Genomic DNA, 14,933 nt, shown 5'->3' on the forward strand with positions numbered 1-14,933 from the left:
TTTTTAGGGAGAAGATTTTTTGAGCAGCCTCAAGCAGCATCTCACCTCGTTGGCAATAACAATATAGGCATCATGAAACTCCTCGCTGGGCTCTCGCTCCTGGCTAGCATCCCGCATTCGTTATCCGTTCCAACAATGACAATCAGACCGGCAGCAGAGATGTAGTTCAGAATGCCCTCCCATTGCTCAAGCCACAGCGTACGCTGTCTAGAGATCTTGTCAACCTAGATGGACTGTGGAAATCTCCGTTGCGCCCAGCGCCAACAGCACTGCCCAACCTTGGACTGGACCATTGGTTACAGACCTCGAATGTCCGGTCCAGCGTCCTACAATGACATCTTCGTCGACCGCGAGATCCATGACCACGTCGGATGGGCTATACTACCAGCGGGACGTGATTGTCCCCAAGGGCTGGTCGGAAGAGCGATACTTTGTGCGCGCCGAATCCGCCACGCATGAAGGCCAGATCTATGTCAACGACCGTCTAGTCGCTTCTCATGTAGGCGGTTACACGCCATTCGAGGCTGATATGACCGATCTTGTGACTGCGGGCCAGCAGTTCCGTCTTACCATCGCGGTCAACAACATTGTCACGTTTCAGATCTCCCTCCTGGAAAGGTGGTGGTTAGCAAGTTGACGGGCAAGAGAACTCAAACGTACTTCGTGACTTCTACAACTATGCGGGCTTGGCTAGCTCGGTCTGGCTGTACTCTGTGCCTCGTTAGCATATCTAGGATATTACTTTGTCATGGATTATAAGGGAAACACTGGCATGATCAACTACAACATCACCGTGGCCAAGGGGATAACTGGCAAGATCCAGATTGTAGTCATCGACGAGAGCGGCGCGCTACAGGAACCATCAAGACCCCCTCCGTGAAGCTATGGCAACCCGCAGCCTATCTCTACAACTTCCGCGCCAGCATCGTCGACTTCAACAAGAAGACCCTTGATACCTACAACCTCGTGACCGGCATCCGCACCATCGTGGTCAAAAACACCAGTTCCTCATCAACGACAAGCCCTTCTACTTCACCGGCTTCGGCAAGCACGAGGACTCCAACATCCGCGGCAAAGGCCACGACCAAGCCTACATGGTCCACGACTTCCAGCTCCTGAACTGGATCGGCGCAAACTCCTTCCGCACCTCGCACTACCCCTACACCGAGGAGATGATGGAGTTCGCCGACCGCCGCGGCATCGTCGTCATTGACAAACCCCCGCCGTGGGACTGAACTTCGGCCTGCGCACCCCGGACAGCGAGACCTTTGGGCCGGATCTCATCTATAACCAGACCCAAGCGGCCGCGTCCGATGCTAAGGGCGCGAGGGAGTACTCCCCCCCCCGGCGGCGCTCGCGCGCCAGCTCGACTCGTCCCTGCCTATCACCTTCGCCAACGTGTTCTTCGCGACCTACCTCACGGACAAGATCTCAGACCTATTCGACGTCCTCTGCCTCAACCGTTACTACGGGTGGTACACCGAGACCGGAGACCTCGCCGAAGCCGAGATCGCGCTCACGACCTAGATGCAAGGCTGGGTCAAAAAGTTCGACAAGCCGATCGTGATGACCGAGTACGGCGCGACACAGTCTCCGGCTTGCACTCCGTCCTTAGGCTGCCGTGGAGCGAGGAGTACCAGGTGGCGATGCTCGGGATGTATCATAAGGTGTTTGACTCGATTAAGGCGATGGCGGGGGAGCATGTGTGGAATTTTGCCGACTTTGAGACGAGTGTCGGGACGGGGAGGGTGGATGGGGATAAGAAGGGCGTGTTTACGAGGGATCGGAGGCCGAAGGCGGCGGCGCATGCGTTGAGGGAGAGGTGGACGAAGTTGAAGAAGAAGTAGGCTTTATCTTTAGTTGGTTATAGGTGCATGGCATGGTCACTTCACACGGGCAGTGTGGTTGGCGTGCTTTGCTTAAACCATTAGAGTCACTACTCACAGCCTTTAACTTACAATATTACTTATTATAAAGTTGAAATGATCTTTACTATTTTTCTTTCTAGAAAGGCGTTGTTTGTGGATGCATAGAGAATTCTGTAATGTAAATGAATTGGGTCGACGTTCGCATAGCTCCTATAACACCACCATCTCTGACACCTATTAGAATGTTAAGTGCTTAAAGGGGAGAAAGACGAAAGAAGGGTGACCGCTAAGAATATTGGCAGCTTTCTGTGATTTTTGCCAGTTCTGGATTACAGTTCTCACTGTATATCTCCCAATAGGCAAGTAATTTTCACATACGACCATAGACTCAATAGAACTGGGCATCCCGTCCGCTCTGCCATACATAACCTTGAGATCGGTGGATTAGTAGTTGGGTGGGTGACCACCAGCGAATACCCACTGTTGTATGTTTTTTGTCTTTTTATACAATAGATTTATTTACCTTCTCCTTAGTGGCATGGCGGATTTGCCGTGTCCACACCTTTTTTTCGCTAGGAGGCATGATTTAAAGCCGATATCAGCCAAGAGAATCAGCGTTAGGGATTGTTATAATATAGCCGACTATAAGAACTACAGCGGAAGTGGATTGATTCACTTTTGCTAGTTCAACAGGGATCGAACCTCAGAGTGGCTTGGTCATATGTCTGACCAATCCTTTTAGATGCTCTTGTAGAATAGAGTGCCTAATTTGTCTACCTCTACGATTTTTACACCTAGAGAGCAACTTAACAAGTTAAATGCAGAGTTTTTAAGGCATTATAGAATGGGTTATATACTCTAGTGAAGAGTTAGGAACTGTTTTGTATGTGAAAGTTAGTGCCAAGGGCGTTGTTATTAAACATATAAGCAAATAAAATGAAAGAAAGTAGAGGACCATTTGCATCATGGCTGTAGGGTTGGTAGGTACGAATCACCAAGCTATGCAGAGTCAGGTCACTTTCTTGAAGGCGTGGACTGATATGGATCATGATAGGCAAGTTAGATCCCTTTTGGCCACGATGGTCGACGCACACAGACACAAAGAATATAGCAGGCTTCATCCGCTCTATGTCCGTTTAGGCGTCTCTACCTCCCATACATTAGAAATCCCCGTTGCCCCGAAACACAAAAACCAGGAGAGCGATGGAATCGTGGTTTGACTCCACTACAGAGCTCCTGGTGGCAATATATCTCATATATCTCGCACACGAGGAACTAGAAGCAAGGTTAAAGCTTCTTCTTATATCCATTTAATCGCTGCTTTCATCAGCATCTAGCCATTCTCGATCCTCCGGACTGGCGTCAGCTCCGTAATCAAGTAGTAGCCTGGCAAAATCTCTCTTTTTATAAAATCTAGCCGTTGATAGCGGCGTCCAGCCAATGTCATACTTATGATTGACATCGGCTCCTTTATCAAGTGCCAGCTTAGCAATTGCTTCGTTCCCTGTATTAGCAGCGAATATCAGGGGCGTCTGACAACGCATCCCCCACATATACTTCAGCTATCGTACTAAGAAGTAGCTCAACGACTTTCTCGTGCCCATTCTCAGTAACCTCCATTAGCAGCGTTCTATCATTACCATCTTTCAAATCACCTTCAGCTCCTCTATTAAGCAGTATCTTGCATTTGCATGCCCGTGTTCACCGGCAGCCCATATTGGGTTGGTCCAAACCTTTGTATACACCGTCTCGATAGAGGCTCCTCTATCTAGAAGTTGTTCTACCGCTGCATCTTGGCCTGCTCCAGCTGCTAATAATACCCAAGAATCACGCAGTTTTGGCGATTTATCGAGTATACTCTTCTCCATACCAGGTCGGTCCATCCAAGCAGGATAGGCTGCCAATGCGTGATCCTTCCATTCTTCAACCGCATAGCTAAAAAATTTGCGCGCCTTAAAGTCATCCCGTTTTTCTTGAAGTATAATCTCTTCGTCGGATATCGTCCCGGCATCGTGCGCTATCTCTTCGTTGAGTGCTATATCTTTGTCGAGCGCTGTCTCTTCGGCCTCATTTATACTCAAATATTTCCAGTAGACCTGGAGCATATCAAAGTTCGATGCACTTTCTTCTGGATAGAATCCTACAAGGTCGTCGTGCCCTGAGAGATCTTCTAGAAAGTCTTTTGCTGATTGGTGTACTAGATGGACAGTCTGATTCTCTTCATCGAGTTTTAGGAATGCTCCGCAGCAACGATATTCACGTCTCCATTCATTTAAGTCTCGACCATCTGGAAGAGTAGTTTTATCATACCCACCCAACCTAAGAAGACATATTTAAGCGACCACACGTATCTTACTCAGCAGTACAAATTGGGGCCTATCCCCACCGTAGAATAGTTAGTCGAATTGATCCCGATTGAAATGCGCAACAGGTCTCATCACTCTGATCGCTCTCAGAGTCGAGTAGTATCGATATCCAAGACCGCCCCCTGGCCTCGAGTGCATTGGCCAGTCTGAGGGTCTATGGATGGCTCGCATTGGGGATCGGGATCATCGGTACAGTTGACAGTCGAGAGCTATGATCGCCCCCTTTTTGATTTCGCCGGCCTGTAATCAGACCAAAGTCGGCCATTGGAAACGTCAAAGGCGGGGGTGGATGGGGGCATTGTCTCCTCTGTGAAGTGATACTGGATCCATATTCACCAGCGTTAGAATTATCAGTGCTAGGCGTGTCCGGTACTAATTTATCTTGATTGCTTCTCTTGTATTTAGTTTGTATTATCTCGGATGGATGAACAAGAATCCTACCGTCGTCGTTTGCGGCTCTTTATCTCACATGGAATGCCATCCACGGAACAGTTTGCACAGGGCGGGCCCAATAACCTGACTGTACACCGCACCTTTCGTAAATTACAGGCCTTGCACGCCATGGTGCGCGCTTCGACTTCTGGATAGAATATCATTGAAAGATTTTGCTTACGATCTTATCTGACATTAACGAGGGTGAGTTTGAATCACTCGGAGTGTTTCTCAGTAAACTAAGAATATAATTGTATGAAATAACATGTGAAACAAGGATTTCGGAATAATAATGGGCCGACATGAGATAATCCCAGCAGGTCGAGGGGACATGCGAATGGGTTCTGATAAATGCACAGTCCACTGAATGGCTTAACGTTGATAAGAGCCAACTGCTACGCTTGACTGGTGGTCCTGGAATTGGTAAAACCATGATTGCAACCTTTTTAGTTGATGAACTAAAAGAAAGGGCGAAATACTCTGGATCGGATTTATTCGCTTTCTTCGATCCCAACAGCCGTAATAACAAGGGGAAGTCAAATACCCTAGTTCAATCAGTTAGGATTATTGTCATCCATAGGCCGGAACCAAGCATAGAAAAGGGTTTCTTGGATGGAACCAAGCCATTGAAAGTCAATAGTGGTCTTATAAATCGTTATACAGCTTTCGTTTGAAGTAGATCCCATTTTTGTACATAGAGGGAAATAGTTGCAAAGTAAAAGGTGGTGGAAATGGTGGAAAGTGTAACGCTGACTTCTAAACGATAGAAGACACAGAGGTTTCTTGCGGAAGGTTGACTTGACAGAGGAGGCAGGGGATTAGACACAAAGGCTTTCCAAGTAACACGTTACAGTATTGTAAAGAATACTATATTGAGTTGAGCACGAAGCTCCTATCTAAGGAAATACTATCTACTTATATAGTGGCGTCGTGCCAAAGGGATATCCGTGGATAACATGAATAACATAATATCCATGATATCCAATGTTATCCATCACGTGAGGTTGCAGCTGTAAGCGCTAGCCATAGCACTAGCACTTAGCCGTAACACCAGACTGCAGTCTGGACTGCAGTCTGGACTATTAGTCTAAATCACAACATATGACTTGTAGCCTTTGCTATCTACGATTCTACCTCCAAGCTCCCCTATGTCATCTCCACTGTGTCTGATCCCCCACCACTCTCATCGTGCCCCAATGCATCAGAGTGGTTGAACCCATCAGCTGCATCGACATAGCGACACTAGACTCTGCAATTATCTGACGGTAGTCCTCATGAAGCAGAAAACTCACATCTGATGGGACTATCAAGGCGCTGCCGTCCCAGGAACGTAGACATTCTACGAGATTTAAAGTTTCAGCGTCCATAGCTCCTCGCTGATCGGTTACCGTAAGTTTTGATTTCGAGAATAGTCGCTCTGTCCCAGAAGACATGGCTGCAATAGAAAGAATATCAATGGCCATCAATGACAAGCTAGGGAATCATTTTCATCATCACAACAGGCTCACGGCAGTACACTTCGTACTTGTCATCGTCTGTGTTGAAAATCGTCACCTTCTGCTCATTCATCCACATTTTGTACCCATTTAGTCACCTCGTAGTTGGCTCCTCTGCTAAGCCTGGTCGAAGAACTGGCAAGGAAGAAGTTGATTTGTACGATTGCCTCCACAGCTGCCCTACCTGAGATTTAGCTTTCTCAATCCATTCCGTCTTGTCTTCCCAAGTCTTCTCCATGTATGCCCACTTGAAAGAAGGGTTTAAGACTGTGGCTGCTGAATAGACTGGAGAGTCTTCTGTCAGTTCATAGTAGTCGGCCAGTTTGGCCCAATCAGTCTCCATCATCATAGCCAAGTGGGGGATGGTGGTGGCCTCCCTGGCGGCCTCGATGTGGTGTAGGAGATAATCCATGGTGGGAAGAACGTCGGCGATGGAATTTTGAACGCCCTCGTTGGCCATTGTCGCGTCGTGGAATGGTTCCAGAAATTTGTGAATCTCAGCAAAAGTTACCCAATCAGACGGAGTTAGGGCATCCTCTTGTAGAGTAGGCTCTTGTGTGCAAAATACGGTTATAGGTTGCCTGACTTTATGCCTGAGAGCCCTTTCAACCATTTGGTACCATGAATTCCAATGAGTGTCATTGTCACGCTGTAGCCTGAGGCGTTGTTGTTGTAAGAAAAAAACAAGAAAGTGGGCGAAGCGGAATACTCAAATGTTGGCTTACAACAATAAACTCCGAATGGGCTAGCGCGAACAAAAAGTGAGCTCCAGTTTCGCATACCAAACGGACCCTAACGCGATACCACCTCGGGATGACTGCTGTGGCAAACAAAGCATCTTCCTGACGCGCATGACAAACGGAGTTATTCCGGACGCAATTACCAGCCAACATTCTGATAACAAAGAACGCTCCGCTCACAGATACCATTCGGAGACGTTGCAGACATGATACTAGCCGTGTGCTTTGTGGACAAAGCACTCTCTCAGGAGGGGAGTAGTGTAAGGATGCTTGTCCCTCAGTGACGGAAAGGATCTGAGTCGGGCAGGTTACGGTCATGTGGTGAGAGTGAAGGCAGGTTAGCCGAGTCGGACACGTTTCGGGTACTTAAGGAGATTGACCCAACGGGGGTTCCTCTCTTCATCTTTTTTGTATCCTTCGTAGTAGACCTATAGGATAGCATCCGTTTAGCCTCCTACTTGCACTCTCATATGCTATTACTGTGAGCTGGGTGTCCTGTGTCCTTACAATTAGTGCCTTCACTTATTTGGCACTAGGGATTTTTACTGTTATATAAGCACTTATTGCTCATGTCTCTTATTGATCTTTAGCTAGCAAATTATATAATACTTGGCCTTCTTGGAAATCATCATGCTTCGACTTACTTTGCATCCCCTTACTTCAAGTCTCACCACTTAGCCAACCTGTTAGTCTCACCACTTGACCTCTATGGTATAAAGTATATGCTTTGGAGCCTGAACTACTATACCTTGTCCTACTGCTTCAAGTATCGAAGTCTTCACATTATACTTCGGATACTTCTGCAGACTTGAAGGTCAGCCTCGGTTCGAACTGTCCTTACAGTAAGGCAAGCTGGCTGTTTGAAAATCCAGTGTCAGAGAGCATGATGAGCTCTGTGCCTTGAAGGTTGGCGTGGTACCAAGAATCCATGTGTATTTTGCCCAGAATGATAAGTACAGGTGGTATGACTTTTCCAGTTGCAGACACAGCCTCAAGTATAGTAATAGACGTACGATTGTCAGGGCTTGGGGTGTAGAGCTCCTTTGCGGCTCATGGCACAATCACATGCTCTCCACCTGGAATCCCAACCCGAAAGCCAGTTTCATCCATATTCCAGATTGACTCTGGTTTTATACCACACTCTAGTAACCACTTTAGAACTGTAGGCTCATCTTGAGCCTTCGTATGCTGCTGCGCAATTGGCTTCATAGTAATAAAGTGATATTCTTTAAGCTCATTCCATATAAATTTTGTAAGCCAGCTTTGTGATGGGGACAGCTGTGGGCTCCGCAGCTTACAGACAGCAGCAAATATCATATTCCTAGTTGCTCCAATGTCATACTGACATTCGTTGCACTCAGTTTGCTATCAAACTCAAGAGCAAACTTAGAAATCTCCTCCTCAAACCTACAAGTCACTATACATATTTTGGCTTATCACACCAACAACAAGAGCAATACTACTCAACGATTGCTACAACCATCTATGATTCATTACACGTCATCGCTCCTTAGTTACTGGGCCGATATTACCACACAGCATATCTCTACAACCCTCTATGATTCATTACATGACATCACTCATACTACCACATGACATATCTCTACCAACTAGAGGCCTAGGAGCATGAACGATAGCTCTAAAAGCTCCTACGAACCTCTATGATTCATTACACGTCATCGCTCTTTAGTTACCCACAAGATTGGTTAAGTTATGACATAATTTGTCTATGACATAATTTGTCTATAGGGGTACTCTGACCTTGGACCTCCTTTTACTTCCTATAGGCTACGAACCTAAGAGATGGTTCTATGGGATTCTCTTACGTCGACTACAGTTACCAAGCCTGGTAAGTCATGGAAAGTCTTGGAAAATGAGAGAACTACACTCCTTTAGCATAAATAGGATTGCCCTTTCCTTAAGAAAGGGCAAGCAGACAATACAGTAAATCGACTATCACATACTTCCACGTCTTTTCCACGCTTCCAAGCATTCATCTTGTTACTCCTTGTTTCTGAAAAGTCAGTGAGGTGTTAACCTCTGACTTACCCCTGAGTTCCCAGACTCAACATTTGTTGCAACTTGTCTGAACCACTTCACTACATCACACGCCTGATTGCTGCGTTGTGGAATAGTCTAAGCTACGACCCTTTGGCTCTGTTTTCTAAGACAGTGTGTTGTCTTAGTAAATTCATCCCTTCCTTGGGTGGCTAGATTCTCACATCTGGTGCACCCACCATTACACTTCTCACCATGGACAACTTTTCAGCACATATCAAGGCCCTCGAATCGACACCACCCCCTGCGAATATCCGAGTTATCTGGCTTCCTCCAAATGCAACAAGTCGATTTCAAGCCCTAGATCAAGGTATCATTGCCTCTGTCAAAGCTCATTACCGTCGACAATGGCTCCTTTACATCCTTGATGCTTTTGAAAGGAATGAAGATCCTGTCCAAACGATGAATATACGACTTGCTATTCGATGGCTTCTTCGATCCTGGAATCACGACCTTACAAACTCGACAATCTATAACTGTTTTCGAAAGAGTACAATTGTTCAAAAGCCAGTTCAACTACCCTCACAACCTCTTCCTGATATTACCAATCTCTATCAACAAGTACAACAAGCTGGGAATGTACACGACTCTATGGATCTTTCAAGCTTTTTAAATTCAGTCGATGAGGATATACAAGAGTTAGAGGGGTGGGAGGATTTTCAGCGGGGGGATGCTATTCTTGAGGAAATCATGTCACAATACGTCCCAGATACCACTCAAGATGATGAGGAAGAGGATGAGCCTTCTTCACAGCCTGTGCCAACTACACAAGCTGCGATTAACGCCATTCAAGTTCTGATTGAGTTTACGGAATCTGGGAATAGTGACACCTCAGAAGCACCAAGGTTCTTACGTTCTTTTGAACGTTTTGAGAGACAGTTAAGGCTCCTTGAAGCCAATTCACAAAGGCAGGGGACATTAGACTTATGGTTTATGTAAATAGCTTCAATTTTTAATTTAATCACGTGTAATACATTTACTCGATATATGCATTAAGTCGATATATTTTTGTGGATCCGAGGCATCGACTTATCGTATTTTTACTGTACTCCTAATCAGTGTTGAAGGAGTGGTCGTACATACCGCCGTCGAATGTTTTCCGATAGCGGGTCAGGCCAGAACGAACACAATAGAAGTAGTATATACGCTTGGGATCAAAAATATAAATTCTACCTTTTGCATCAATAATTACATATCAATATCACGCAAATTTATCTACAGACCTCGAGATACCTATCAGAGACGGCCGCTTACGATATAGACATGAGCACCAACAGCGCCAAGAAGGCAAGTGGCAGCGGAAACAGAGGCCCAAAATGGGGCGATGTTAAAAAATGGGAAAGAGGAGTTTCTGCAACATCAGGAATGCCAGAATCAAGATCTCTTCCCACGTCGCAGAATGTGGCCATCGATACCACAAACTCCCCTGGTTTTGAACATCCTGGAGTGGCCTCATCTTGCATGTCACCTCAAGAAAAATCTATTGTTACACTTTCTGCAGAAGACAGGGCAGTTGCAGAGGCAATAGACGCAATAGAGGAACTCACAAGCGACTTCGACGCGACCAGCATCGAGGCAGGTCCCAGTAAGCGGACCCCAGAGGCCACCATTCAGCAAAAGACGCAAACTCCCAAATTAGAAACTACCGCTGGACCCTCTCGAAAGAAAGAGTCCCGAACCTGGTCTGTTAACGACAGTCCAAATAACAACTACCAAGGCCCATTCCCAACCGACGATGCTTATGAGAATAGCCCTGCATCATCTCTGTGGGATGACGACCAGTCATGGCATATCCCGAGCTACCTCAGATTTAATCCAGCGAGACTCTTGATATATCGAATGAAACCACGGCAAAAAACAATGCGACAGCGGCTTTCTTCCATGAAGCAGAAAGCCGTTGAGATTGCAACCAACGTGGATTGGGTGAAAGAAGCCATGGCCAGCATCCGTAACAAAGCCGGCGCGGAAAGTCCTAAACATAAAGAGAAGAGTGCCGAAAACTCACGCGCATGTTCAAAGGACATATCTGATTTGAGCTTAAGAGGTGGGGCCGGTAATATGTCGAGCTTGAACGGCGGAGGAAATGATATTCTTGGCTTTGGTGGAGGGAGTGATACCTGTGTAAGTATTTATCCCCATATATTTACTCAATGTAGTGTTCATCTGACAATATAGTTATAGTGTGCTCAACTTTCTGCCAGTTTGGGATCCTCGGTGGTTTTTAATTCAAGCAGCGAGTATGGCAAATCACAGAGTTCGCATTGGGCTTTACAGCAGTCGGAACTCATCCCAAGCTGTATTATTGTGCCATCGAGAGCTTCCGAGGTGTCAGACGCCATCTCCATCATTTCAACCATCGAAACATGCAACTTTGCAATCAAAGGTGCAGGGCATGGAACAGTTGTGGGAGCTGCAAATATTGATGGGGGAGTCAAGTTTGATATGAGCCAGCTTAACGAAATCGAGACCAACTCAGAAGGAACCGTCACCAGAATCGGGGCTGGAAGTCAATGGGGAGAGGTGTATGAGTATCTTGAAAACAGAGGCCTTTCGGTTGCCGGCGGTCGGAACGGCGATGTTGGCGTAGCTGGTGTGCTCCTCGGAGGTTTGTAACGAATAAATTTAAAAATCTGCAGCTGTTCTCATCCTTATCTAACTGTAAAAAGGTGGCATATCATTTTATGGCCCGCGAGTAGGCTGGGCAACTGATAATATCTTGAATGCGGAAGTAAGTTGGCATTTTTAAATGATTCCCGAATCAAAGCTGATGGCTGCAGGTCGTGCTTGCCTCTGGAGAGATTGTAAACGCCAACGCCACCTCCAACCAAGATCTTCTGAAAGCTTTGAAGGGTGGGAACAGCAACTTTGGCATCGCAACATCATTTGATCTGCGCACATTTCCTCAAGGGGCAATGTGGGTGGGTTACCTCGGTCAATCCATCAACAGTCGCGAGGAAGTTTTCCAAGCCATCAGCGATATTGCATCGAATGCCAATGAGGACCCTTTTGCTGCTTTGGTGGGTGACTTCAAGTTTAATTCCGCCACCAAATCTTGGGTCATGAACCATACTGTGGCATACACAAAACCAGTTGCCAATCCGCCAATCTTTCAGCCGTTGGTCAATATTAATCCCCAATTGAGCAACAACATTGCAATTACAAACATCAGCTCCATTGCTCTGGGGCAGAAGATGGGAGCCAAAGCTGCGTACAATAAGTAAGTAAAAGGAAATTGAAGTGGATAATCCAAACTAACATGAATAGGAATCACCTGTCTTACACGGGCACATACGGCAACGATGCAGCACTTCTCTCCAAGATCTTTGACATTAGCAATGCCACCGTTCACAAGATTATGCCGCAGATCAACGGTGGGATAAAGTGGGTTACAATGATGGAGCCGTTTCCAGCACTTGTGGACAGCTTTGGAGGAAAGAATGGCGGAAACTCACTCGGACTAAGTGCTGAAACTGGAGATCGCATTGGTAAGTCATCTGTTGAGAGATACCAGCACATTACTCACACCTCCAACCACAGTCATCCTGCAATTGGCGCAATTCGACGACCGCGAGGCGAATGACTTGGTCGACACGGAACTCCACAACATGTTCGATGAGATCGCGAGCGTTGCATCGGAAATGGGACTCCTGCGCCGATTCCGGTACTTGAATTACGCAGACAAGCAGCAGAACCCTATCAGTTCATACGGGCCGGAGAACGTGGCGCAATTGCAAGCCACGAGCAAGAAATACGATCCAAATGGGTTGTTCCAGAGACAAGCGCCTGGCGGGTTTAAGCTTGGGATGTAGTAGTAATTTATTTATTGTAAGTTGTTGGGAGTCAAGTTTGATAAATGGAGTTATTTACGGCGACGACTAGATTCCATCAAGGAGACAGGTGGTTGAGGGAAGTGATCGACGACCATCCTGTTTCAAATACCACTCTTCCTTTTGTCGGCCTGCCATAATTGTGAGATCGACAGCTACATCACGATATATCGGGATAATGGGGAAACATAGAGACGTTTGACAGGAAATCTGGGGAATGGAAGAAAAGAAGCTTGGCCGCAATCGTTGAGTGGAGGAATAATCCGATCCCGTTTCCCCGCCATTCACCGCCGTCATTCCTGATGTTGGTTCGATATTTATTGGTGGATGGAACATCTTCAATCCGACCCCTGGATGATCTACTATAGTTTGTTATGTTAATTTCACCCACTTCCGCAAGACCCAACTCCTCCTGTGATCTAGTAACCAGCTCGCGGTCTTGATTTTGATAGTGTGACATAAATTGCAATTGCCGCACCGACTAGAAGGTTAGCCGCGAGGACAAGTGTGAACTTCATGTTTCTGAAGATACGCCAAGCTTTAAGCAGCAAATGAGATGAAACGAGGTCTGCGGCGGTGGGCGGTAAAGTATGGAATGGGATGAGATGGAATGAGCGAGGGGGCGCGGAACTCTTAAAGCAGATACGGCCGTCGTTGATCACGAATCTCTATTATACCAAGAGTGCTCTGTTGTCCTGATATATTTACCCGTCTTAGCATTCCTCTCTGAATCCCCGCATTCTCGACATAGCCTCCCCAGCCTGCGAGGTCCTTTAAAGCTACGCTTGGCTCTCCACCATCTGGTCCTGCCTGTAAGAAAGTCTGTAAGAAAGAGTCGTTTGCCATTGAGGGATACGCCAAGAGAACCCGTTCGCGAGACGACTGGTGGAAATGGTGGACCAACAACCAGTGTCACAGCAGCTGCTGCATTCGCAACCGTTGTCCAGGTAAGAAACATCTTTGGGGACTTCAATCCGTTTGGCAAAGCGCGAGCGTAACCGTACATCGTTACAAGAGTATTCCGGCTCAGAGTAGCGCGAGCGTAACCGCCGTACATCATTACAAGAGGCGCTCGCGCTACATCCCACTGAGCCAAAAAGACTACAGTATTCCGGCTCGCCCGGAATACGCGTAACACGCTTTATATACCACATGTACTGTAACGGCGGCACCCGTTACAATTACCCCCCCCTTTAGTCCGTGACATCCCGGCACGGATGTCGAGGCTTCTAGCGTATCATCTCGTACTTGCTTCTAGGCCCGTTGACTTCCCGCAAGAGCGATCGAAGCCACTGCCTTTGCTTGCTGGCTTCGCTGAGCGCAATATACTCAGCTTCGGTGGTGGACGTCGCCACGCACCGCTGCTTCGCCGATGTACAGCTTATCGGCCCCCTATTTAGCATGAATAGGTGTCCTGATACTGAGTGTCGGTCGTGGTGATCACCCGCGTAGTCTGCGTCGCTATATCCTTGCAATAGAGGCGACGTCTCACCTGTTGCAGGATTACCAACGCTCTAAGATACGTAGCGAAAATGGCCGTGTATCCCACAAGCTGTGGAACTATCACTTCAAATAGGATGCAGGTGGTGCACTCAGAACACTGCAGTATATAGACCATAGAATAGAATAGAATTAATTAACATATCTACGGGGCCTACGTACTATTTGTAGACCGGCTCTCAATGCCAGCTCAGGCCCAGAGCTGATTTACGAAGCCTGGCACCAGTGCAGAGCGGGGTAAATCGCCCGACTATGCTGAGGCTGGCGATGATCCAAACACCCGGCTTCTATGCAGTCATGAAGCCTGATGCCCGGCTTTACCTACAGCCAGGAATCCTAACGCCCAGCCTAGTCCTCTATGCAGTGCCGCTGACGTAGTATCTTACGTCCGTGCCAAAGGGGGCCGGTTACAACATCACCGTCAACCCCCCGAAAGTGAGTCGCAGTCCGCGAGTTCCGTGGACGTATCGTAATACGTGTAAAACCCTGTTCCAGTTCCGCACCATAGGAGCCGAGCAGGGCAAGGATCCTCTCACCATTGTCATTAAGGGTGACTTTGACCTTCCTTCGCGCCTCCAGGTCGGCTCCAACAAGAGCCTTATTGGCAGGCAAAGGTGCAACTATCACTGGCAAAGGTATCACTATC

The 14,933-nt window shown here is 47.1% G+C and overlaps 4 protein-coding genes across 4 annotated transcripts; 3 read left to right on the plus strand and 1 right to left on the minus strand.

Annotated features, from left to right (window-relative positions):
- Positions 1 to 331: 331 nt before the first annotated feature.
- VC83_00467 (uncharacterized protein) lies at positions 332 to 637 on the plus strand (the record flags this gene model as incomplete). Its single annotated transcript, XM_024464160.1, has 1 exon — positions 332 to 637. The coding sequence occupies one exon, from the start codon at positions 332 to 334 to the stop codon at positions 635 to 637; it is 306 nt and encodes a 101-aa protein (XP_024328686.1).
- A 676-nt stretch (positions 638 to 1,313) lies between these two features.
- Positions 1,314 to 1,847, plus strand: VC83_00468 (uncharacterized protein; the record flags this gene model as incomplete). Its single annotated transcript, XM_024464161.1, has 1 exon — positions 1,314 to 1,847. One exon carries the CDS (start codon positions 1,314 to 1,316, stop codon positions 1,845 to 1,847), a length of 534 nt encoding a protein of 177 aa, XP_024328690.1.
- A 1,331-nt stretch (positions 1,848 to 3,178) lies between these two features.
- Positions 3,179 to 6,622, minus strand: VC83_00469 (uncharacterized protein; the record flags this gene model as incomplete). Its single annotated transcript, XM_024464162.1, has 4 exons — positions 3,179 to 3,372; positions 3,440 to 3,473; positions 3,524 to 3,964; positions 6,347 to 6,622. The coding sequence occupies 4 exons, from the start codon at positions 6,620 to 6,622 to the stop codon at positions 3,179 to 3,181; spliced, it is 945 nt and encodes a 314-aa protein (XP_024328689.1).
- A 3,483-nt stretch (positions 6,623 to 10,105) lies between these two features.
- Positions 10,106 to 12,769, plus strand: VC83_00470 (uncharacterized protein; the record flags this gene model as incomplete). The annotated part of the gene is made up of 6 exons (XM_024464163.1): positions 10,106 to 11,081; positions 11,142 to 11,565; positions 11,627 to 11,688; positions 11,738 to 12,177; positions 12,225 to 12,445; positions 12,498 to 12,769. Exons 1-6 carry the CDS (start codon positions 10,224 to 10,226, stop codon positions 12,767 to 12,769), a joined length of 2,277 nt encoding a protein of 758 aa, XP_024328369.1. The 5' UTR covers positions 10,106 to 10,223.
- Positions 12,770 to 14,933: the final 2,164 nt, after the last annotated feature.

Source organism: Pseudogymnoascus destructans, assembly GCF_001641265.1.
Source record: "Pseudogymnoascus destructans isolate 20631-21 unplaced genomic scaffold scaffold_1, whole genome shotgun sequence".
Taxonomy (NCBI): domain Eukaryota; kingdom Fungi; phylum Ascomycota; class Leotiomycetes; order Thelebolales; family Thelebolaceae; genus Pseudogymnoascus; species Pseudogymnoascus destructans.